Here is a 26288-nt window from a genome sequence, read left to right as displayed (position 1 = left end):
GTGCTCTCTGTCAAAAAAAAAAAAAAAAAAAAAAAAAAAAAAAAAAAAAAAATATATATATATATATATATATATGTATGTATAAGTGACATCAAATTTACCATCTAACCTTTTCTTTTTTTGGCCCCGTGAAGAACTCACCACAGGATCCGCAGTCCACACACTGGATGCCCCAAGCCTTGGCACAACAGCCTCAGACCCAAATCCTGCAGCGAATTCCCCGCCAGGTCCAACTCCACTAGATGCTGATTGGTGCTGAGCACAGAGGCGATCTCCTGGCAAGCGCCGGCCTCCAGCTCACACTTCCTCAACCTCGGGAGGGAAGAGACGTTGAAGAGGCTGCCATGTTGCTTTCCTGGCTCCTCCCCTGGCCCGTCCAGTCACCCAACAGGAACCTACACGTGTCACTACGGCTCAGAGATGAACAAGAGGCCATCGTCTCCAGCAGGAGCATCCTGTCTAACGAGGCAAAGGGCTAAGCAATTGTACTCCAGGGAAGGCAGTGCCATTGAGGCAGGAGTGAGCCACAGCTCACGGCAGGATCTCCAGAGCTCAAGGTCTGGGTGCGTCTATCTCTGCCACTCACTAGCTCTGCACCCTCAAGCAAAGCGTCTGCAAGTCTGTTTCCTGTTTCACGTGCTGCCTTAGGTTCACTGCCTGTAATATAAGGATGATGGTCGCACCTGCTTCCTAAGTTTCTTGCGAGGAGCACAAAATTTGCTAAGGGGACAGGACGTAGAACCACGCCTGACACACAACAGGTGCTGGGACGGTGAGCTACTGTCTATTAAAACCATCATGGTGGGGCTCCCGGGTGGCTCAGTGGGTTAAGCGTCCGACTCTTGGTTTCAGCTCAGGTCATGATCTCAAGGGTTCGTGAGTTCGAGCCTCAAGTCAGGCTCTGTGCTGATAGTGTGGAGCCTGCTTGGGATTCTCTCTGCCTCTCTCTTTCTCCTCTCTCTCTCTCAACATAAATAAATAAACATTAAAAATACAATACAATACAATAAAATAAAATACAATAAAATAAAATACAACACACTACAATACAATGCAATACAATACAATACAATACAATGCAATACAATACAATACAATAAAATAAAATAAAATAAAACCTAACTCAGGTTTGGCAACCTGTCACAGTTAGGGAAGACTCTCTGGGGGGTTGGGATGGTTCTCAAAGGCTAAGTAGGAGTTCCCTCGGAGGAATAAGACGGGACGTGGTAAGAGATCATAGAAAATATATATACTGATCTCTGCCCCTGTTCCCAGCACAGAGCTCCTGAATCCCTGTAATTCCTAAGTGGTAAGAACACCAGGATTGTGTCTTGGGATGGGTGGGCTCCCAGATGGGCCTGGGCACCAGAGAGGCCAAGGCCTGATGAGAAGCTTAGCACGTTCAGCCCTGCCCCCCCTTCCTCCAGAAGGGAGGGGCTGGAAATGGAGTAATGATCCATTCACCACAGGAGGAAGGCTCCCTAAAACCCCAAGAGCGGGGCACCTGGGTGGCTTAGTTGGTGAAGCAAACAGACTTCAGCTCAGGTCATGATCTCACAGTTCGTGGGTTCGAGTCCCGCTTCGGATGAGCCCCACTTCTCCCTCTCTCTCGCTCTCCCTGCCCCTCACTCACTCGTGCTCTCTCTCTCTCTGTCTGTCTCGCAAAAAACAAACAAGCAAAAACAAACGATAGCACATGGTTGGGAGATGCCAGGCTGGTGAACACGTCCACCCCATCCTCCCCGGGAGGGCGGTGCACCCAGCCCCGTGAGGACAGAAACTCCTGCTCTCGGGACCCTCCCAGACCTCCTCCCATGCACCTCTCCCCCTGGCTTTCAACTGTATCCTGTATCATACAGGATCATTAGTTATCATCAACCTAATAAACTGAGAAACCTAAGTGTTTCTCGGGAGTTCTATGAGCCACTCTGGGAAATTAATCAAACCTGGGGCAGGGGGTTGGATAGAAGCCAGGTGACAACTTGGATTTGTAACTGGCATCTGAGGCTGGGGTGGGGATGTGGTGGGCGGGGGGCTGGGGGGGCAGTCTCGGGCGGTGGGGGGGGGGGGAGTCCTCACCTGTGGGGCCTGACAGCACCTCCAGGCAGACGGAGGCAGAGTGATTTATAGGACACCCCACTGGTGTTGCAGGGTTGCTTGCTGTGGGAAATCCCACACATTGGTGACCAGAAACATCAGAAGCAGTGTCCTCTGTGGGAGTGGGGCAGACCCCCAGGGGACGCTAGGTGGCTTGTCCACAACCGTGGCCTCGCGGTGAGAAGGGACGGCGCGGCTAAACGTCACGAGCTCACAGGAGCTCGGCGTGCAGACCCCTCGGGGTGTCGCTGACCAGTAAGGTGTGGGGTCTGCGAGGGTGAGTGGCCTGGGCACTCCCCACAGTGGACGTGAGGTGGCTGGGGTCCAAGGAGGCCAGGGCGGGGTTCCCTGAAGCTCGAAGGGTCCGGGGCAGGAGTCTACGGTCTCCGGGCAGCCCTACGGCACAGACCAAGGACCGGTCCGGGGTGCAGACTCACTGAATCGCCTGCAGCCTGCATCTGGGATGCCGGAGCCCCCGACACAGCAGCTTCACACCCGGCAGCCCGAGCCCATTGCCGCTCAGGTCCATCCTTCTTAGATTCTGATTGGCCATCAGGGTGGCCGCGAGGTCCCGGCAGGCAGAGGGAGCCACACAGCATCTCTTGAGCCTGGGCACGAGGGAGGGGACAAGAACCAGGTCACTTCCTGTGGCCAGAGGGTGGGTTCTGCCCCTCGTCCTTTCTCTCCCTCCTTCTTTTGGTCTAGACCTATTTCCCCCTTCTTTTATTTTTTGAGAGAGAGAGAGAGAGACAGAGCATGAACGGGGGAGGGGCAGAGAGAGAGGGAGACACAGAATCCGAAGCAGGCTCCAGGCTCTGAGCAGTCAGCACAGAGCCCGACGCGGGGCTCGAACCCACAAATAGCGAGATCATAACCTGAGCTGAAGTTGGATGCTTCACTGACTGAGCCACCCAGGAGCCCCAATAAATAAACTTAAAAAAAATGAGGTCACTAGAGTGCATCCTAGCCCACTGTGACTGGTGTCCCTATAAAAAGAGGAATCTGGGGGCACCTGCGTGGCTCAGTCAGTGAAGCAACCAACTCTTGATTTTGGCTCAGGTCATGATCTCACAGTTCATGAGTTCAAGCCCCACATTAGGCTCTGTGCTGACGGCATGGAGCCTGCTTGGGATTCTCTCTCTCTCTCTCTCTCTCTCTCTCTCTCTCTCTCTCTCTCCCTCTCCCCCCATTCATGATCTCTCCTCTTTCAAAATAAATAAATAAACTTAAGGGGGGAAAAAAAAGGAAACTGGACACAGACTCGCACATGTGAGGACACGGGGAGAAGACAGCCACATGCAAGCCAAGGAGCGAGGCCTCGGAGGAGACCGACCGTGCCCACACCTGGGCCTGGGACTTCTGTCCTCCAGATCCGTGTTGTCTAAGTCCCCTAGGCTGTGGGGCTTTGCTAGGGCAGCGGAAGCAAACACCACCATGTACTCTTTCTGAGTGAGCCCCGTGAAGACGGGGTGTGTGTGGGGGTCCATCAGGAGCCCGCAGACCCGCTTGGACTCACCTCAGGTTCTGAAGTTTGCAGCTGGGGTGTCTGAGCCCTTCACACAGCAGCCTCACGCCCCGGCTGCCCAGGGCGTTGCGGTCCAAGAGCAGCTCCTGCAGATGTGGATTCGTGCTCAGAGCCGCAGCGAGCTGCTTGCTGTAGGCATCTGGCAACACGTTCGTCTCGGGTCTGCGTGAAGGAAAGACAGGACAGAGTGGAGCTGGGCCAGACTCCGTGCAACGATTATGCCACACTCGTGTGTCCCTTTCACAATTTACAAAGTGTCATCTTTCTGTTTTACATTAAAAAAAATTTTTTTTAGGGGCACCTGGGTGGCTCACTCGGTTAAGCGGCCGACTTCGGCTCAGGTCATGATCTCACGGTCCGTGAGTTCGAGCCCCGCGTCGGGCTCTGTGCTGATAGCTCAGAGCCTGGTGCCTGTTTCAGATTCTGTGTCTCCCTCTCTCTCTGACCCTCCCCCGTTCATGCTCTGTCTCTCTCTGTCTCAAAAATAAACGTTAAAAAAAAAAAATTTAGTGTTTATTTATTTATTTTTAAATGTTTATTTATATTTGAGAGAAAGAGACAGAGGGCAAGTGGAGGAAGGACAGAAAGAGAGAGAGGGAGACAGAATCTGAAGCAGGCTCCAGGCTCTGAACTGTCAGCACAGAGCCCGACTCGGGGCTTGAACTCAATGAGCCGTGAGATGTGACCTGAGCCGAAGTTGGACGCTTAACTGACTGAGCCACCCAGGTGCCCCTTTAGTGTTTATTTTTGAGAGAGAGAGAAAGAGAGCAAGCGAGAAAGGGGCAGAGAGAGACGGAGACACAGAATCCAAAGCAGGCTCCAGGCTCTGAGTTGCCAGCACAGAGCCCCACATGGGGCTCAAACTCATGAACCGTGAGATCATGACCTGAGCCAAAGTCAGACGCTTAACTGACTGACCCACCCAGGCACCCCTCTTTATGTTTTACTTTTTAAAGGTACGCTCTGCGCCCAACGTGGCTTTTGAACTTCCAACCCTGAGATCATTAGTCTCGCCCCCTTCGACTGAGTCAGCCAGGCGCCCCCTACATTTGCATTTAAAATATTCCGCTCTAGGGGCACCTGGGTGGCTCAGCAGGCTACGTGTCTTCAGCTCAGGTCATGATCTCACAGTCTGCGAGTTCGAGCCCCACGCTGGGGTCTGTGCTGACAGCTCAGAGCCTGGAGCCTGTTTCAGGTTCTGGGTCTCCCTCTCTCTCTGCCCCTCCCCCGTCATGCTTTGTCCTTCTCTCTCTCAAAAATAAATAAACATTAAAAAAAATTTTTTTTAATATTCCACTATAGGGGCCCCTGGGTGGTTCAGTCGGTTGAGTGGCCAACTTTGGCTCAGGTCATGATCTCATGGTTCGTGAGTTCAAGCCCCGGCATTGGGCTCTCTGCTGTCAGCCCAGAGCCTGCTTTGGATCCTCTGTCCCTTCCCCACTCACACTCTCTCTCTCTCAAAAATAAACAAAAACATTAAAAAAAAAAAAAAAAAGAATGGCCTGACTCACATGGTACAAGGTAAAACATGCAGCCAATAAGGTCTCCTGATTTACTTCTGGTTGTATAGTCTGTCTTAAAACCTATGTTTAGGGGCGCCTGGGTGGCCCAGTCGGTTAAGCGTCCGACTTCGGCTCAGGTCACGATCTCACAGCTCGTGACTTCGAGCCCTGCATCGGGCTCTGTGCTGATGGCTCAGAGCCTGGAGCCAGCTTCGGATTCTGGGTCTCCCTCTCTCTGACCCTCCCTCGTTCATGCTCTGTCTCTCTCTGTCTCTCAAAAATAAATAAATGTTAAAAAAAAATTTTTTTTAAAGTATGTTTATAACATATTTATAATTATTACATATAAGGTTATACTCATATATGCAATTATATATATATTTATATATTTTATGTAAATATATATAAATACATATATAATGTAAATATATAATATAAATAAATATGTAAAATTGTGTGACCCCCCAAAACCCTAGAGGCCTTAACTATGACAGAGTTATATGTACCGGTGGGTTTAACAAATCATTGCACACAGAGTGTCCACACTGTTACGAAAACATCACGGTGTAAAAGTGACATCAGCACCTGTTGATTTCTGACCCTGTACGCAACCCACCCACTGTTGAGCCTTTACACGAACCCAAAAAGGCAGGCATTGAAATCCCATTTCCCGCATAGAAAGACCGAGGCTTGACAAGCAGAAGTGACTTGCGCAAAGCCGCACAGCTAGGGAGCAGTGGAGCTGGGATTCTAAGCCACGTGCGCGTGACTCCAGACCCCGGGCTATTGGCCACCATGACCTTCTTGCGTCCCTGAGCACAATAACGTAAAGTCCTGGGCACATGGCCCCACAGAAAAGCATTTAGTGTGCATTTATGGCATCTAGGTCAGTGCGGAAGCTGGTTCGCAGAACTGTGATTCCACATGGGATGAAGATTTGTGAAGAGCCAGGCAGCACGGTCACTGGAAGTAAGCCTCCAGTCGGAGGGAGACGTCAGCACATCGACCCTATTATCTGTATCCCCTGGTCCTAGACACCTCTCCTTCCTGGATTGTCACACGGCTTAAGTCAGAAGCAGATGTCTGTCAAGCCGACTGGGAGACCCTGTGAGCCGGCCCCCACCCACTTACACGTGATTCATGCACAGCTCAAGACCCCTGCCCCCCTGCCTCGAGGAGGGGTGGGAGGTACGTCTGAATCCCATTGGTGACGAGCTGGATGGGGTTCCCTTTGTTGGCTGCCTCCCTTCCTTGTCTTCTCGACTTACTGGGACCACTTCCCAAAGAAAGTCCTCTAGGGGACCAGAATATGCCACCCCCAAATATGCCACTTTGGCATAAGGATTATTTTGAGTTTGAGGCAAACGAGATGCAGAAAGAAATCTTCCCATTCCGACCACTTGTGAAAGTGACGACTCCCATAGGGCCCCTCTCCTGGGGAAGTTTTATGGCCACGAAGATGGAAAAACCTCGAGCTGAAGGAGTCTGAGAAGGGTCCCTGATGCCCTACCCCACCACCATCTGGCTCTTCTCTGAGAGCAGATCAGTCTCCCGTGTGAAGAATCTCCTCCCTCCACCAGAATGAAGGGAGGGATCCTGATCACCAGAGAGTGAATTCAGGACCAAGAAGCCTAAATAAACAAACCTTATTACTTCTTCACTATTGACTGCCCCCAGCCCAGAGTGCTTTGTCTTATCAATTCTTTTTTTTTTTTTTTAAGTAAACTCTACGCCCAATGTGGGGCTCGAACTCACAACCCCAAGATCAACAGTCACATACTCCACTGACTGAGCCAGCTGGGCGCCCCTAATTTCACAGATTTTTTTTTTGTTGAAGTTTTTATTGACTTATTTTGAGACACACAGAGAGCGTGAGTAGGGGAGGGGCAGAGAGATAAGGAGACAGAGGATCCGGAGTGCTGTCAGCACAGAGCCTGAAGTGGGGCTTGAACTCACGAACCGCAAGATCAAGACCTGAGCCAAAGTTAGATGCTTAACCGACTGAGCCACCCAGGCTCCCCCAGAGATCTTTTAAGGTAGCTCTCTCTATGTAATGACATTTATAAAGCTGATTCAAAATTCAGCTTGACATGTCCTCAGATGGCTTGTCAATTCTTTGCAAGTTGATTGTTTTTTTTATCTGAATGTATGAGAGCTTCCGGCACTGATGCAGGCTTTCAAGCACATGTAAAAATTCATTAAAACGTGTCTGCTTTCCTCCTGTGAATCTGTCATATGTCAGTTTAATTCTCAGGCCCAGCCAGAGACCCAAAGAGGGAGAAGGAGAATTTTCCCCTCCTAGAGCTCTAAGATGGACCTGTACAAATACACCTTACCCCATCTGTTTCCCCCGTATTTTTGCCTTCCCACAGTTAACCTCCAGAGAAGCTCATTGTCCTTTTCCTTTGTCTTGCCATATCTCTAAAAATGTATTGTTCTTGTGTTAGGATGCTATAAAAGCCCAGGTTCTAGCCAGCCCTTTGAGTTACTAATCTCTGGGTACTCCCCCATATAAGTGCAGATGAACTAATAAACCTTTTTTGTGTGTGTGTGCCCAACCTGGGGCTTGAACTCATGACCCCAAGATCAGAAGTCACATGTTCTACCAACTGAGCTAGCCAGGTGCCCCGGAATTAGTAGACACCTAATGAACTTCTCTTTGTTTTTCTCTGTGAATCTGTCTTTTGTGAGTTTAATTTACAGGCCTCTGTTCTGCACCTAAGAGGGTGGAAGGAAGGAAAAAGGATGACTTTCCTCTCTTATTCTACTTACATTCAAATCCTTTTGTCTAAGGGTTACTCCTTGGGGAACCCAAACCAAAACAAAGTCTTAGTGGGGCTCACTTCGTTAAGCTCACTTCGTTAAGCATCTGACTCACTTCGTTAAGCATCTGACTTCGGCTCAGGTCACAATCTCACGGTCCGTGGGTTCAAGCCCTGCATCAGGCTCTGTGCTGACAAGTCACATTAAAAAAATTTTTAAGTAAAAAAAAAAATTAAAAAATTTCTTAATTAAAAAAAAAAAATCTTAGCCAAAAAGCTCAAAGAGTCACTTCCTGAGATCTTCCTTCCTTCATCCACCCCCTTCACATCGCCCAGCCCTCCCTGTCGCCGCCTATCACCCCGCCCTGTTTTATTTTCCACATAGCAGTTCTCTCTATCTGAAACTACCCTAATGATCAAGTCTTGTTTGCTCGTTTGCCTGTTGACTTATTTACTGCCCTTGGCTCTCTCCCTTCCCATGAGGATGTTAGTCCTGGCAGGGGGCACCACTGGCGTGTTCACCGCTGTCTGGACTCTGTAGGAAAGTGCCCGTGATAACATTTGTTGGCTGGAAACACTGTCCTTGACAGGGGCCCCAATTTAGTCCTAACAGAGTCCTGTTTAGGAGCAGGACACTAACCTGGACACTGTTGACAACGTGAGGACCAGACCATCCTGTGTTGTGGGGGCCCGTCCTGGGCACGGTGGGATGTCTTTTTTTTTTTTTTTTTTTTTTTTTTTTAATGTTTATTTATTTTTGAGAGACAGAGACAGAGAGCATGAACGGGGGAGGGGCAGAGAGAGAGGGAGACACAGAATGTGAAGCTGGCTCCAGGCTCCGAGCTGTCAGCACAGAGCCCTACATGGGGCTCCAACCCACAAACCGCGAGATCATGACCTGAGCCAAAGTCAGACGTTTAACCAACTGAGCCACCCAGGAGCCCCCGGTGGGATATCTTTGTAGCATCCCTGGCCTCTTCCTTCCAGATACCATAGCAACCTCCCCTCCCCCCACCTCCTCTAGTGGTGACCACCCAACCCTTCTCCGGATATTGCCAAGTGTCTCCTGGGGTGGGGGCAAAAATCATCCCCAGCCGAGATCATGAACTCGGAGAGCGAGCCCCACCGGGTACTTACGACGGTGCGGGTAGCGCCTGGGGCCCGGAAGTCCATTTCCCGCCATCGTGCTCTTCCGGGCTGTAGGCAGCCCCCTGCAGGCGCACGGTCAGGACGTTCCTGCAGTTTTTCACGCACAGGGAGGCAATCACGTGCTCCATCTTGGTGGTGATGTTGCCGACGACGAGCACTCGAAAGTGGCTCAGGGCTTGCTGGATAAACTCCTCCTCCTGGATCTCGTACAGGCAGCTGAAGAGCTCCAGGGAGCCCTGCTGGAGGGTGGAGCCCTCGCTCCGAGCTTTGCTTTGGATCCAGGCCAGCAGCTCCAGCTTGACGTGAGGCGAGACCTCCCAGCAGAGACTCTTCTCCAGGTAGCTCCTCGTCTCCTCGTTCAGGAGGCCAAACAGGAAGCGCACGGTGAGCCCCAAGAAGCTCCTTCCCGAAAACCCGTACTCCGCCAACAGCCTCGTCACGCTCTGCTCTGGGCTGGACCCGGTCTCCCCGGCGCCCAGGATGTAGTACATGGCGGCAAAGAATTCCTGGAAGCTGAGGTGGATGAAGCTGTAGAACTTTTCACAGTTGATGTCCTTCTGGAAGATGTTCATGTTGAGGAAGGAGGAGACATCTGCCCCATCGAGGCCATGCTTCCGGAGGTCCTGCTCCTCGAAGAGGATCTTCTGGTTCCAGACGCCGTCCGCCGCCAGAGAGCACAGCGCCCTCTGGTTGGCCGGGGGGTGCAGCGTGGGGCTCCCCGGCTTGGGCTGCATCAGACTCAGGAGGTAGAGCAGGTACACGGCCGTGGTGGTCCTGGACGTCTGTCGTAGGAGCCCCCCGTCCTCCAGCTGCTGCTTGAGGCAGGTGCACACGACCCAGCACACCATGGGGACAAAGCACAGAGTGAACAGGGGCTCGTTGTCCCTCATGAAGCTGAAGACTTGAGCGGCCTGCTCTGCATTGTGGAAATACTTGTAGCAGTACTCCCGCCTCTCGGCCTCCGAGAAGCCCAGGATCTCCACGTGCCTGGGATGCTCCAGCAAGCGCTGGAGCTTGTCCAGAGCCGTGGGCCTGGTGGTGATGATCATGGACAGCTCAGGCAGCAGCTTCTTCCCAAGCAGGCTGCCGAGGAGAAGCTCCGTGGGCCGTTTCTCCTCCCAGCAGAGGCACCAGGGGCCCTGAGGGTGGTGGAAAGAGGGTTTTAGCTCGTCGAAGCCATCAATGATGAACAGGAGGCGCTCGGGGACTCGGACAAGCTCCTGGAGGGGCACGCTGGGCTCCGGCCAGCAGCTGGAGATGAGGTCCCGGGCGCTCTGCTCCGAGGTGCTCTGGTTCATCTCCCTGCAGTTGATGTAGAAGAGATAATCAAACCTGCCTTGGAAGAGCTTCCCGTCGGCCCAGTCGAGCATCACCTTGTGGGCCAGCATGGACTTGCCCATCCCGGCCGCTCCCTGCAGGACCACAGTGCGCGGGGGCTCGGGGCGCTCCTCGTCCGGCTCAAAGAGGGTCTCCATCTGGATGAGGCTGGCCTGGTGCCCCACGGCTCTTGCCTGTCCCCAGCCTGTGTCCAAAAGCTTCTGCTGGGCCCACATGGGAGTTGAGTGCTCCTTCACCAGGAGGAGGCGGGTGTACCTGCGGCTGAGGTTGACGCATTCCCCGAGGCGCGCATTTCGGTCTTGCATCAGCCGAAACTTCCTGCGGACGTAGTCCTTGTAGGTTTCCCGGGGATCTAAGGGAGGGGAGTGAGGAGGGGGGTCCATGGGAGACTCATCAGCCACTGTTCGTGGATCGGCGGGTGAGAGCAAACCACGGTCTCTTGGTGCCTGTTTGTTCTGCGATATCCTTGGGATGCTTTTCTGGGTGGAGCCTGGGGGGCTTGGTACTGTTCTCATGGGAAGCAAAGGCACTAACAGGGAAACTGTCCTCGGGCACAGGAGTCTATCCTGGCGACTCAAACGGGGTGTCCACACCCTAGAGCACCTCCAGCACCTGCTGATGGAACACAGCAAGGGCCCCTAGAGGAGGCTGTCAGCCTCAGCCACGGGTTCACTCGGGTCCTCCCGGGGAAGACACTGAAATCCCACATGGGCCCACAAGGAGCTGGTCGCAAATGGGAAAGTGAGCCCCACTCCCCAGCTGCAGAACCACCAACTGCATCCGTACCAGGACTGCTGTCTGAGTTGCCTGCACGCTGAAGTTTGAGAAGGCAGCGCTCCCAAGGTTTCTGCCTTTGAAAAACGGCCGCTGTGCGTGGGCACTGGAGAACTTGTCCGCTCTATAAGCCCCTTGCTAAATGTCTCTTTGGGGAAATCTACTTGGTATAGATGTGAATGCACAATCTAGAACAGTGGTGCTCACCAGGATGACTGCGTCCTCCCCTAGGGGGTTTCTAGCAAGGTCTGGAGATATTTTGGGCCCTAGCAACTGAGGGGTGGGGCACCAGCTACGACCATCCTGTGGGTGGAGGCCAGGGTGGCTGGGTGGCTAAGTCAGTTAAGCATCTGACTCTTGATTTCGGCTCAGGTCGTGTCTCACTCACAGTTTGTGAGTTTGAGCCCCACATTGGGCTCTGCACTGACAGTGCAGAACCTGTTTGGGATTCTCTCTCTCTGCCCCTCCCCTGCTATCTCTCCCTCTCAAAAAAAAAAAAAAAAAAAAAAAGCAAGCATCCTTTTGCATTTGAATGTCCCCAGAGGTCCATAATATTGGACCTAAAGGAATGGTTCCTGCCTAAAGGAAGGTTAAAAAAGAAATCTAAATTTGATCCTGGGACTCTCTCAAAAGGAATGCATGTACTCTTTTATTTTGAATTCTAGGAAAATACACATAACATAAAATGTAGCATTTTAACCGTTTTTAAGGGTAAGACTGACTCAATGATATTAAGCGCATTCACAACGTTGTGCAATCATCAGCACGGTCCATTTCCAGAAATTTTCGTTCGTCCTCAACAGAAACTCTGTGCCTATTAAACACTAACTCCCCATTCCTCCCCCACCCCCAGCCCCCGGTCCACTCTCTGTCTCCAGTGTGACTTACTTAAGTACCTCATATAAGTGGAATCACACGATATTTGTCCTATTGTGTTGGCTCATTTGACTTAACAAAATGTTTTCTTTTTTCTTACAATCCAATGCAGGTCTTGAACCCTGAGATCAAGACCTGAGCTGAGACCAAGAGTCTCAAGGGGGAGAGTCTCAAGCTGAGACCAAGAGACCACCAGGAAGGGGGAAGCTTATTGAAAAGATTTTATGGGTGGATGGATGGAAGCTTAACCAGCTGAGCCACCCAGGCGCCCCTGACTTAGCATAATGTTTTTGAAGTACATCTATGCTGTAGCAAGTATCAAAATTTCATTCCATTTTAAGTCTGAATAATATTCCATTGTATGTATATATACCATATTTTGTTGATCCATTCATCCTCTGATAAAGTTATCTTATTCCTCCCTTAATGTGTATTGATAAATATCAATACTTCTGAGTTTATAAATATACCAGTTGCACTTCTCTTTCATCAATGGTGATTCTATTTCGTGTAGAAAGGTTTTTTTTTAATTTATTGTATTTTTTTTTAATATTTTATTTTTGAGAGAGAGAGAGAGAGCACTAGTGGGGAGAGACAGAGAGAGAGGGAGACACAGAATCTGAAGCAGGCTCCAGGCTCTGAGCCATCAGCATAGAGCACGATGTGGGGCTCGAACCCACGAACCGTGAGATCATGACCTGAGCTGAAGTCGGACCCCTAACCGACTAAGCCACCCAGGCACCCCTACATTTTTTTTTTTTTAATTGAACAAAGATAATTGTGACAGTAATGCTTGGATTTTGTAGAAGTCTTAATCTTTTCCTGTAGAGAAAGGGCTCTTATTTTCAGACATGGGGAATATTAGGAAAATAGAAAAGTTTAAAATAATGATGAGAATGAAAATGGAGTTACCACATATTGGCCATGTGCTATGCCCAGTGCATAAAGATACCCTTGAAAGGTGTCCAGAATCATTTGTGTTCTTGTTGACAATGATACTCTCTGTCCAGCAGCCCATACTCATTTCTTCTTCACCAACAGTCCCAATTTTATTAAGGTGATGGATGCTGTTCCTTTTTTTCTTTTTTAGATTTAAAAAAAAATGTTTTAATCTCTATTTATTTTTGAGAGAGAGAGACATAGTGTGAGTGGGGGAGGAACAGAGAGAGACAGAGACACAGAATCTGAAGCAGGCTCCAGGCTCTGAGCTGTCAGCACAGAGCCCGACGCGGGGCTCGAACTCACAAACTGTAAGATCATGACCTGAGCTGAAGTCAGCCGCTTAACCGACTGAGCCACCCAGGAGCCCCTTTTTATATTTTATTTTAAAGTAATCTCTACACTGAAAGTGGGGCTCTAACTCACAACCCAGAGATCAAGAGTCACATGCTCCACTACTGAGCCAGCCAGATGCCCCGGGAGCTGATGCCTGATACCAGCCATATGCTGTCCCTTCACAAGCCCCAGAGGATGAATCACAGTTTGGCTAAACCAGTCATGAACAATCTCATTCCCTGTTGGCAGTGGCTGGTCTGGGAATGTGCCCCAGTTCCGACCAATGAGGTACGAAGGGATGACCACCGGGAAGGGGGAAGCTTGTTGAAAAGATTTTATGGGTGGATGGATGGGTGGATGGGTGGCTCAGTCAGTTGAGCAACTGACTCTTGATCTTGGCTCAGGTCACGATCTCACAGTTCATGAGTTCGAGCCCTGCATTGGGCTCTGTGCTGACAGTGTGGAGCCTGCTTGAGATTCTCACTCCTTCCTTTTCTCTCTGCCCCTCCCCTGCTGTCTGTCTGTCTGTCTGTCTCTTTCTCTCTCTCTCTCTCTCTCTCAATAAAATAAATTTTAAAAAATGATACTCTCATGAAGAGGAAAATCTTTTGTCTCTCTTTTTTTTCCCTGCTTGGAATTCACTTGCATGAAATGGTTTGGTTGCCATCTTGCAACCATGAGGTGACAAATCTTAGGACAAGTGTAACAACAGGAAGTTGGGGATTTGATGGTGTTGCTAACCGGCCACATAAGGTAGAGTTTATGTGCAGAAACCACCCATGTCAAGATTTCTTGTTATGCTTTTCTTTAATGCAAACATTAAATTTTTTTTTTTTTTTGCTTGATCTAGTCCATTGGACAGTCTGATACGTGTAGCCTCGTGTATTCTACCAGATACATGGCTCATGACTCACCTTTCCTTGGAGTTCCAGGAAAGACTTCCAGACAACATACTGACTGGCTCTCCAGTGAGGATGAGCCATCAGGTGGAGTATCTGGAAGAGAAATTTTGGAAGATCAGCTAGCATATATCTGGCTAGCTCTCAATAATATTAGCTACTTTTAACACCTGAAGCTAATATAATTTATATGTCAATTAAAAAAATACTAGTTACTATTACATCAGACTGTCTACATGATAATTCTCTGTCCACCCACACCCCAGAATGTTTGGCATTCACCTCACATGCATTACTGTTGAAAACACTTGCTCTCCATAACCCACTCTCCCTCCTGGGTACACATTGTGGGGATCAGCACTTCCATCGATCCAACAAATCCTTTCAGGCAGGAAGTCATGAGTCAGCTTGGATTTCCTCCCTCTCCTTCAGTCCTTGCCCACACCTCATCCATCTATCCATCCATTCATCCATCCATCCATCCATCCATTCATCCATCCATCCATCCATCCATTCATCCATCCATCTCCATCCTCCATCTACCCATACATCTACCCATCCACCCATCCATTCCTCCATCCCTCCATCCCTCCATCCACCACCCACCCATCCACCCACCCACCCATCCATCCACCAATCCACCCATCCATCTACCCATCCACCCACCCATCCATCCATCCATCCATCCACCCACCCACCCACCCACCATTCCATCCATTCATCCACCCATCCATCTACCCATCCACCCATCCATCCATCCACCCATCCATCTACCCATCCACCCATCCATCCACCCATCCATCTACCCATCCACCCACCCATCCATCCATCCATCCATCCACCCACCCACCCACCCACCATTCCATCCATTCATCCACCCATCCATCTACCCATCCACCCATCCATCCATCCACCCATCCATCTACCCATCCACCCATCCATCCACCCATCCATCTACCCATCCACCCACCCATCCATCCATCCATCCATCCACCCACCCACCCACCCACCATTCCATCCATTCATCCACCCATCCATCTACCCATCCACCCATCCATCCATCCATCCATCCACCCACCCATCCACCCATCCATCCAGCCATCCATCCACCCACCCACCCATCCATCCATCGATCCACCCATCCATCCACCCACCCATCCATCTATCCATTCATCCACTCATCCATCCATCTCCATCCATCCATCTACACATCCATCCACCCATCCATCCATCCATCCATCCACCCATCTACCCATCCATCCACCCATCACCCATCCATCCATCCATCCATCCATCCATCTCCATCCATCCAGCGACCCATCTATCCATCCATCCAATGCATACACTCATCCCTCCCTCCATCCTTCCCTCCCTCCCTCCATCCATCCATCCACCCACCTATCCACCCATCCATCCACCCACCTATCCACCCATCCATCCACCCCTCCATCCCTCTACCCATCCCTCCATTCATCCATCCATCCATCCATCCATCCATCCACCCATCTGTCCACCCATCCATCCATCCATCCATCCATCAATCCACCCATACACCCATCCCATCCATCCATCCACCCCTCCATCCATCCACCAATCCATCCACCCATCCATCCACCCACCCATCCACCCATCCCTCCATCCACCCACCCACCCATCCACCCATCCCTCCATCCACCCACCCACCCATCCACCCATCCCTCCATCCACCCACCCACCCATCCATCCATCCATCCATCCTTCCACCCATCCCTCCCTCCATCCACCCACCCACCCATCCATCTATCCATCCATCCTTCCACCCATCCCTCCCTCCATCCACCCACCCACCCATCCATTCACCCACCCATTCTCCCATTCCATCCATCCACCCACCCACCTACCCCATCCATCCATTCATCCAGCCACCCAAAAAATATACCTATTTTGGGCACCAGTGTTATCCATGCATTTTCCTAGCATTGGATACACAGCAATAAACAAGACACAAGGTCTCTACCCCGTGGACCTTACTCTCTATGGTGTGGAGAGTTGAGCACATAAAAAACAAACTTTTCAGGAGAGCCTGGGTCGCTCAGTTAGTTGAGCATCTGTTAATTTTGGCTCAGGTTGTGATCCCAGGATCCTGGGATTGAGCCGTGCATCGGGCTCTGTGCTGAGTGTGGAGCCTGCTTAAGATTCTTCTCTCCCTCTCTCTTTCTCTCTTTCAAAAGAAAAAAAAAGTAAACACTTCACAAAACTTCAGATAATGATGGAAATTGTCTTTACAATGAAATAAGAGTACATGACAGAGTAATTAAGAGTAGTATTTTAGTTTGGGTGGACAAGAATGGCTTTTCTGTGGGTGTATTGTAAGATCAAATATTCCAAGTGCTTCCTGGACATCTTTGATCTCACAGGACCCCGGAGTGTAAGCCTCAGTGTGAGTTCCCGTGCTCTGGCCAGGTGTGTCCCCACCTAGTGACACAGCCTGCCCCCTTGGCTAGTGTTCCTACTAGAATTGGACCAGCTGCCTCATCCCCACCTCCTAGACCGACTGCACCTCACTGGTCCTCATTCTCCCGAGTTCCAGTTCTCTGCTGGCCCGTGAAATTATCCAGACAAGCCAACATTGTCCTCTTCCAACAATCCCAAAGCCCCCACACTCCTCTGTCTACAAAGGCTGCCTCCTACAGCCCCTTGAGGTTCACTACCTTCCTGAAATCAACCCAGTGAGACTCCCATGGTGCATGGGGTCTCCTCTTCTGAGCTGTGAGTGTATGCGACAAATGTTAGTCTCATCCGTCCTGTGTTTGGTGTCTGTGTTCAGCCATCTGAAACCACTTAGGGTGGGATATGTCTCCTTCACCAGTGGGGTGAATAGGGGGTGATCAGAACAGAGGATAAGGTACTTAATCTGAGATCTGAATGGCAAAGGGCCAGATATGTGAGCAGGGCCATTCTAAGCAGAAAAACAAAACAAAACAAAACCAAAACAAAACAACCTGAGGCAGCAAGTGTAAAGGTCCTGGGGAAGAACACAATGACACAACAGCAATGAGCTTCGGGGTAAGTGCTGGGTGGGTTTGGAAAGACTGGCTCAGCGGGCCTTGTAGGAACACCTTGAGCAATTTGGATTACAATCTACTCACAACAGGAGGCTACTGGAGGCTTGAAAGCAAGGGAGGGGGTGATTTAATCCATGGTTGTAAAGATTATTGTGCCTGCTGAGTGGGGAAAGCCTGTACGGAGAGGTGAGGGGTGAGGGTCAAGCATAGCAGGTGGCAGTCAGCCACGTGCAAGGTGGGTCACCCGCTGGGCGCTGGGCAGCAGAAGTGGGGGGAAATGCTTAGAGCTGTAAGTGCTGGGATTTACAAAGCCTGGATGTGTGAGGTTTGGGGAAACAAGGACTCCGATATGATGCCCCAGTAAAACCAATCAAAAGTGATAGGAATCAGACTTTGGACTTACTCGGATGGCTACTTTAAAGAAGCAAAACAGGGGCGCCTGGGTGGCTCAGTCGGTTAAGCGTCTGACTTTTGGTTTCGGCCCAGGTCATGATCTCACGGTTCATGGGTTTGAGCCCCACATCGGGTTCTGGGCTGACAGTGTGGAGCTTGCCTGGGTTTCTGTCTCTGTGTGCCCCTCCCCAATTTGCATGTACTCACTTTCTCTCTCTCTCTCTCAAAATAAACAAATGAACATAAAAAAAAAAACAAAACAAAAAAGCTAGAAACAAAGGAGGCACCGGGCTGGCTCAGTCCGTAGAGTATGTGACTCCTGATCTCAGGGTGATGAACTTGAGCCCAACATTGGTCATCTCTAGGGATTACTTTAATTTTTTTTCAATGTTTATTTTTGGGGCGCCTGGGTGGCTCAGTCGGTTAAGCGTCCGACTTCAGCTCAGGTCATGATCTCGCGGTCCGTGAGTTCGAGCCCCGCGTCGGGCTCTGTGCTGACCGCTCAGAGCCTGGAGCCTGCTTCAGATTCTGTGTCTCCCTCTCTCTCTGCCCTCCCTCCACTCATGCTCTCTCCCTCTCTCTTTCTGTCTTTTTTTTTTTTTTAATTTTTTTTAACGTTTATTTATTTTTGAGACAGAGCATGAACAGGGGAGGGTCAGAGAGAGGGAGACACAGAATCCAAAACAGGCTCCAGGCTCTGAGCTGTCAGCACAGAGCCCGATGCGGGGCTCGAACTCACAGGGCATGAGATCATGACCTGAGCCAAAGTCGGACGCTCAACCGACTAAGCCACCCAGGTGCCCCTCTCTTTTTGTCTTAAAAATGAATAAACATTAATTAAAAAAAAAAAAAAGCATTGTATGTTTTATCTTGGCAGCTCTTATCTGGAGGCAACTGGTGGTTGTCTGAGCCTCAGTTTTCCCACCTCTATGATAGGTGTAATAATAATCATATCTATCACACAACATTTACAACACAGCACGTATCATTACGCAACATGCATGCCATGTTATAGGAGGAAATCAGAAGCGTCTGATCAGCAGCCCAACTATCTCTTAGGACAGAAGACACGCCCCTCAAGGACGAGGGGTGGGACAGGGCAGAGGAAAGAACTCACAAAGAGGGTACTGCCTCCAGGGCTCTACGGATAAGTAGGAATTTTCCCGGCAAAGACCTTGGAGCCTGGGCATTGTGCACCCAACACAGCCCCAGCAAGGCCAAGGGCAGAGGCGATAAGCCAAGGAAGGGAGCTGTCAGGGTGCGGCTTGACCGCCCAGCGCCTCCTTACCCCTCACCGGGTCCTCTCTCTGTCCTCTCTCCCACAGGTCCCGCCGGTTGATGCGCTGGAAAAGGCCCAGCGCCAGTGGCCAGGCCTCGGCCGGCCCACAGTGAGCCACCAGCAGCTGTGCAGTGTCCAGGGGCCCCGCTGGCTCCAGCTTCCCCCAGGGGATCCTGACCCCCTCAGCCTCTGGCATCGCGCCCAGGTACAGCTTGAACTTCTTCAGCTCCACGGCCTCCAGCTCTTCCAGGTAGGCCGAGAGGCGACAGAGGCTGTCGCTAAGCGGGGCTCGGGGCATGGGGGCGTCGTGAACCCCAAGGGACAGCAGCCGGAGCCTGGAGTGTGTCCACACGAGGTGTGCGATTCCAACATGCCCACCGTCTGATCCGCCGCAGGCGAGACTGGAGGAGCGAGAGAGGACAGTCCTTGTGATGAAATAGAGCTTCCTCACCCTGCAGGTGCCGCCTGGGCCCCACGCACTGGCGGGTGTTCCCGTCTAAGAAGAGGAAGCTGGGCAGATTAGGAAATCCCAGGAGTTGTCCACCATGAGAAAGAATTTCACTTCTGCTCCCTCTTCCCGGCTCCCCACACTCCTTCCTACCTCTCCCTGCCTGTGGGCCTTTGCAGTATCCTCAAGCTAGTCACTGCCCTCCTTGTGGTTAGACCCCCCCCCCCCCATTCTGCTGGTATCAGGCTTGGACAGGCCACCTGCATGAGCAGATGGTCCGTGAGCAAGCGTGAGTGTGAAACGTCAACCCGTGTGGGCAAACCTCTCTTCTAGGTGGAAATGTTACAAACCTGACTGCAGGGGTCTGCTATTTTCTCTTTTCTCAGCCACAAGACTGCCATATCCCAGAGGGGGACTGTGTGGTAAGTAGGCAGAGCAATGGTCCCCCAAAGGTGTCTGTGTCCCAATCCCCGGAGCCTGTGATGTGCTACCTTACAGAGCAAAAAAGACTTTGCAGATGCGATTAAATGCCAGGCTCATGAGATGGGGACATTACCCTGGATGGTTCAGATGGGCTCAGGAAAGTCACAAGGAGGACCAGGGTCAGAGGGTAAGGGCGATGGGAGCAGAAGGAGGAGTGATGTGATGATGGCTGGAAAAGGAGACGAAACGCATTCTCACCCAGAGCCTCCGACAGAACAGCCTGCTGACACCCCGATTTTAGCCCTGTTTCAAACTTCTGACCTCCCAAACTGTAAAATAGTCCACATGTAGAGTGGACATGTGATTTGTTATAGCAGCACAAGGGACTGATACAGACTCTTTTTTCTGCCTTGGGCGACGAATGAAAAGGATACAGATGAAGCCACAGCTAACAGGCTCCCGGGGACCATGTATGTGAACAATGTTGCTATGGGTCCTGTGTATGTGAACAATGTTGCTATAGGGACCTTGCAGGTGAACAACGTTGCCATAAGTCAGGAAGGTGGAGGGCTCATTGGTTACTGTCAGTACCTTAGCCCAGACTGACTGGCAGAGGGACATAATTACTTTAGGAGACAGTCAAAGCAGCATTATTTCACTTAGGATGCCGTGGGCTGGAACTAGGATTCCCAATTCCAATGCCTTAAACAAGGAGGAGAAACAAACCACAGCTGCAAGAAATAATATGGATAAAGCCTGTGGGCATACTGTTAAGGAAGGGAAGCCAGATATTAAAAAGTGTGTTCTAGGGGCACGTGGGTGGCTCAATCCGTTAAGCATCCAACTTTGGCTCAGATCATGACTTCATGGTTTGCGAGTTCGAGCCCCACGTCAGGCTCTGTGCTGACAGCTCGGAGCCTGGAGCTGCTTCAGATTCTGTGTCTCCCTCTCTCTCTGCCCCTCCCCTGCTCGTGCTCTGTCTCTCTCTGTTTCTGAAAACTGAATAAACCTTAAAAAAAAAAAAAAAAAGATATCGGTTACCCTGGGAATGGGGTTCAACTGAGCCCCAAATAGGGTTTTGTTGTTGTTGTTTTTTGAATATTGTATTTATTTTTGAGAGAGAGCACGAATGAGGAAGGGGCAGAGAGAGAGGAGACAGAGAATCCTACATGGCTCTGCTGACAGCTGAGACTCTGATGTAGGGCTTGAACCCATAAACCGTGTGATCATGACTTAACTGACTAGCTGCCCCATAGTCCAAACTATTCTGATCACCGTTTTCTTCCCAGCAGCTAGAACAGCACCTGGAATACAGTAAATGCCCCTCTTATATTTGATGAGCCGTATAATGAATGAATTACACATGCATATAGCATTTTATGTGACCCAAGATGGAGACATTATCTAAGGGAGGGCACAGTTTGGAGAAAATAGATAAATAAATATATTTTGTTAAACTACCTGGAATGGAAAGTAAGACTTTAATCTTTTTAATGTTAATTTATTTTTGAGAGAGAAAGACACGGAATGCGAGTGGGGCAGGGGCAGAGAGAGAGGGAGACACAGAATCTGAAGCAGCTCCAGGCTCTGAGCTGTCAACGCGGGGCCCGACGCGGGGCTCGAGTTCACGGACCGTGAGATCATGACCTGAGCCGAAGTCACCAGGGTGCCCCCCTTGCCTCACTTTCACATGGAAATGGTGAAGTGCTTGATGAAGGGTGGGGAATTTCATGGAATGTTGTGCAGGAATTTTTAAATTATTATTACTGGTCTGGATTTATCAGGAGGATAAGACAGTTGACATGAGGCAGGAGACAGGGAGTCAGGAACGTTATTCCGCCAGGACTCAGAAAGATGAGCGGCCCCCACAGGGAGCAGAGAGTCCGTAAGTGTTTCTGTGCAAGCCAGCGACCACCTGACTTGCACGCTGGGGAGAGTTCTTGCGGACTTTCCAGGGTCGGTGGTGCCACATGGAGATCCCACAGGGGCCCCTCTCCCGGGCCCCGCACCTCTCCACCGCACCAGCAGAGTGACCCTGGGAGAGTCACCTTACCTTGACTCCAAACCTCTGAAGGCCCAGCAAAGGATGGAGAAATAGGTCGCAGGACAAGTCCTTACATAACTTTTGTAAAATGGGAATCTCAGAGGTGAGGTATTGGGCTCTGACCCTCAAACATGACCTACTTCCATCTTCCTACTTTCACTAAGTACTGCGGCCGCCAGAAGTCTCCCTGATAGACGAGCAAATTCTCTGCCTCTGTGGGACTTCCTGTCTAATGGAGACAAAATAAAGGAACACAAACAAATACACAAGCGTGTGGATTTCAGAGTGTGAAAGATGGTATGAAGGGGACAAAATGCAGACTGGAGAGTTCAGGAAGCCTTCTGCAGGACATGGTGTGCGAAGTGAGTCTTGAAGGGTGGGCAGGGTTCAGCAGGGGAGGGAACCACAGCTGGGCAGGTTGCGGGGGGGGGGGGACGCTGAGGGGCCGGGGGGGTCTGGCAGGTAGAGGGAGAGCAGGACAACATCAGGAGATGAAGTAGGTGAGAGTACCAAGACACGTCAGAAACACCTTGAGTGATGCTTAGACTCAATCCCGAGGGCAATAGGGAGCCATGGAGCATTTTTTTTTTTTTTATTATTGAGGTAAAAATACACACTGCATAACATTTACCACTTTACCTATTTTAAAACGTACAGTTCAGGGGCACCTGGGTGGCTCAGTTGGTTCAGCGTCCGACTTTGGCTCAGGTCATGATCTCTTGAATCATGAGTTCGAGCCTCGTGTCGGGCTCTGTGCTGACAGCTCAGAGCCTGGAGCCTGCTTCAGATTCTGTGTCTCCCTCTCTCTCTGCCCCTCCCCTGCTCATGCTCTGTCTCTCTCTCTTTCTCAAAAATAAATAATAACCTAAAAAAAAATTCTTTTAGGGGCACCTAGGTGCCTCAGTCAGTTAAGCATCTGACTTCCACTCAGGTCATGATCTCACGGTTCATGGGTTCAAGCCCCACATCAGGCTCTGTGCTGACAGCTCGAAGACTGGAGCCTGCTTCAGATTCTGTGTCTCCCTCTCTCTCCGCCTCCCCTGCTTGCACTCTGTCTGACTGTCTCTGTCTCAAAAATAAATAAAAACATTAAAAAAATTTTTAATAAAAAAATAAACTAAAAAAAATGAAACCATATAATATGTGACCTTCTATGTCAGGCTTATTTCACTTAGTAAAATGTTTGAAGGTTCACCCGTCACAGGGGCTTGAACTCATAAACTATGAGGTCATGACCTGAGCCAAAGTCAGATGCTTAACCAACTGAGCCACCCAGGCACCCCTAACCTGGGTTCTTTATGAGTTACATATGAGCTTCCCTGAATGACTCACTCTCTGACCTCCTTCCCCACCACTGTCGCAGGAGGAAAAAGATTTCTAAGAATGCAGAGGGGAGGGCGGAGGAAAGCTGAGTCTATAACTACTTCGTACATCTCCTTTCAAATAAGTCCTTTCTTCTCATGGGAAGGAAGACAATTGGCAATATCTGGGGACTTGGGTAGCTCAGCACTATTTTTACAAACACAGGAATGAATCCATCCCAGCCTCTGAGTCCAAGGGCCTCAGGGTCTAAAGACAAGGAAAGACGATTTTTTATGACGGTTAGTTTAGGAGACACTGAAAACGTTTCCTCAGACTTTTTTTCCCCCCCACCAAGAAAATGTGATTGCTCTGATTACAAAAATGTCATGTCTTTAATATACAAGATTCTAGTGTGTTAATAAGTGGAAAGAAACAGGGGCACCTGGGTGGCTCAGTCAGCTAAGCATCCAACTTTGGCTCAGGTAATGTTCTCACAGTTTGTGGGTTCGAGCCCCGTGTCGGGCTCTGTGCTGACAGCTTCGAGCCTGGAGCCTGCTTTGGATTCTGTGTCTCCTTCTCTCTCTGACCCTCCCCTGCTTGTGCTCTGTCTTTCTCTGTCTCAAAAATAAATAAACATTTAAAAAAATTTTTTTTAAAAATTTCTCTCTCTCTCTTCCTCTGTCCCTCCCCCATTTGCATGCTCTCTCTCTCTGAAAATAATAAATAAATAAATAAATAAATACTAAAAAAAAGAGATGTTCTTAATGTTTGAATAAATGAATTACGTAAATAGATGAGGAAGTGAATGAATGAATGAGTTTGTTCCAACCATGGAGTGCATTACTGTTATCTCACTGAATCTGCACCACCCTTAAGCAGGGACTGTCCTACCCATAGTACGTAGGAGACAATAAATCCATAGAGGTAACTTGATCAATGTCACATGACCAATAGAGTAAAAGGCAGAATCAAGTCTAAACCCATTCAAAGCTGGGGTGATAGTCCCCACCTTGGTTCTCAGCTGGTGGTGAACATTGTGATCTCCCAGAGAACTTTTAAAAATTATATATAAGATATATGCGTATGTGTGTGTGTATATATATATATATATATGCACACACACAAAGTTTTCAAATATACATAATGTGAATATTTCATATCTATATACGAAATTGTAATTACATACAAATCATAACTTATAAATATGTGAACATAATATGTATATTAAATTGTCCCCTTTTGGGGCGCCTGTGTGGCTCAGTGGGTTAAGTGTCTGACTTTGGCTCAGGTCATGATTTCACAGCTCCTGAGTTTGAGCCCCACTTCAGGTTCTGTGTTGACAGCTCAGAGCCTGGAGCCTGCTTTGGATTCTGTGTGTCCCTCTCCCTCTCTCTCAAAAAAAAAAAAAAAAAAAAATTATTATTCTGTATTTTATTTATTTTTAGTTTGTTTATTTATTTATTTGTTTATTTTAATTTAAATCCAAGTTAGTTAACATATAGTTAATAATGATTTCAGGAATAGAATTGAGTAATTCGTCATTTACATATAATACCCAGTGCTCATCCCAACAAATGCCCTCCTTAATACTCATCACACATCTAGCCCATCCCCCCCCACCCACCTCCCTCCATCAACCCTTAGTTTGTTTTCTGTATTTAAGAGTCTCCGGGGGGCACCTGGGTGGCTCAGTCAGTTAAGCATCCAACTTCAGTTCAGGTCATGATCTCATGGTTCCTGAGTTCGAGCCCCACATCCAGCTCTGTGCTGACCCCTCAGAGTCTGGAGCCTGCTTGGGATTCTGTGTCTCCCTCTCTTTCTGCCTCTCCCCACCTCTCTTTCAAAAATAAATAAATGTTAAAAAAAAGAGAGAGACTCTTATGGTTTGTCTCCCTCTCTGTTTTTATACTTTTGCTTCCCTTCCCTTATGTTCATCTGTTTTGTTTCTTAAATCTCACTTATGAGTGAAGTCATATGATGTTTCTCTTCCTCTGCTGACTAATTTCGCTTAGCATAATAGCTTCCAGTTCCATCCACGTAGTTGCAAATGGCAAGATTTCATTCTTTTTGATTGCCGAGTAATAATCCATTGTATATATATATATACCACATCTTCCTTATCCATTCATCCATCAATGGACATTTGGGCTCTTTCCATACTTTGGCTATTGTTGGTAGTGCTGCTGTAAACATTGGGGTGCATGTGTCCCTTCGAAACAGCACCCCTGTATTCCTTGGATAAATACCTAGTAGTGCCATTGCTGGGCCATAGGGTAGTTCTATTTATATATATATATATATATGTTTTAATGTTTATTAATTTTTGAGAGAGAGACAGAAATGGATTTGCTTTTGCAAGAGATGTGACAAAGTGCTGAGTCCTTAGGTAGCACTGGACAAGACCAGGAGCTGCCCCGGGGTGGGGGGTGTCACAGCAGAGGTTTACATTTACTCTTGTCAGAGAGAGAGAGGACGTCGAGTGCCACGGCTGCTGTTGGCACCCCCAGCATCACCAGCTCACAGACAACTGGCCATAAGACGCAAATCACCCTTCCAGCCTGCAGATGGGGAAACCGGGGCCCGGAGGAGCGTGCACCTCCATTGCAGAGCTAGACAGTGAGGGACATGCGTTCCAAACTCAGACCTGTCTGGCTCCAAGTTCCAGCTTTTACACCCTTACTGACACTTACCCACCAGGCGACTCCTCCAATTTGGGGGATACTGACGCCCAGAGAAGTGAAGTCCCCTGCAGACCATCATTTAGCATCCCCGAAGCTGTCAACTTCAGCTGGTCACTGCCCCCACTGCCCAGTCACAGCTTCGTTGGGGCCAAGCACAGGGGTTGTGAAACTTCCTGCAGAGCTGTGTCCTCACTGTCTCTGACCGCAGACCCTGGCAGGAAGCGCCCAGCCCAGCCGGCCCCTCCCCCACGGGGCTGGGGACAGTCACCTCGAGCCTCGCCCTCCAGGACCCCACCGTTCCTGCCCTGAGCGACCAGGAAGAGAGGGCCACTTGCTCATGACACGGAAACTTCATAGCACGAGGCACCTAAAGAAATCTGCTATGCTCCCAACATCTCAAACCAGGTCATGTCTTGCCGTTACGAGCTCCCTTAGAACGCCAGACATGTCCTCCACGGAACTTAGCATGGTTTGGAG

At 49.7% G+C, this 26288-nt stretch overlaps 1 protein-coding gene across 7 annotated transcripts in view; it reads right to left on the bottom strand.

Moving 5' to 3' along the window:
- NLRP12 (NLR family pyrin domain containing 12) overlaps window positions 1-26010 on the bottom strand; it is a 41744-nt gene extending 15734 nt beyond the window's left edge. Inside the window, exons 1-7 of one of the 7 annotated variants that reach the window (XM_060652287.3) lie at window positions 25821-26010; window positions 18923-19314; window positions 14213-14293; window positions 9024-10725; window positions 3614-3784; window positions 2535-2705; window positions 142-312 (exon numbers count right to left, since the gene is read on the bottom strand). In XM_060652287.3, the coding sequence (XP_060508270.2) occupies window positions 142-312; window positions 2535-2705; window positions 3614-3784; window positions 9024-10725; window positions 14213-14293; window positions 18923-19314; window positions 25821-25897 (2765 nt within the window). In that variant the 5' untranslated portion in view covers window positions 25898-26010. The remainder of the gene's footprint in view (window positions 1-141; window positions 313-2534; window positions 2706-3613; window positions 3785-9023; window positions 10726-14212; window positions 14294-18922; window positions 19315-25820) is intronic. The other 6 variants (XM_060652286.3, XM_060652285.3, XM_060652282.3 and 3 more) reach the window with 6 other exon arrangements.
- Between the last annotated feature and the right edge of the window lie 278 nt (window positions 26011-26288).

This window comes from Panthera onca, chromosome E2 (genome assembly GCF_046562875.1).
Source record: "Panthera onca isolate mPanOnc1 chromosome E2, mPanOnc1 haplotype 2, whole genome shotgun sequence".
Taxonomy (NCBI): Eukaryota; Metazoa; Chordata; class Mammalia; order Carnivora; family Felidae; genus Panthera; species Panthera onca.
Note: the sequence above shows the minus strand (reverse complement) of the source record. Positions and strands in the feature narration are given on the sequence as shown.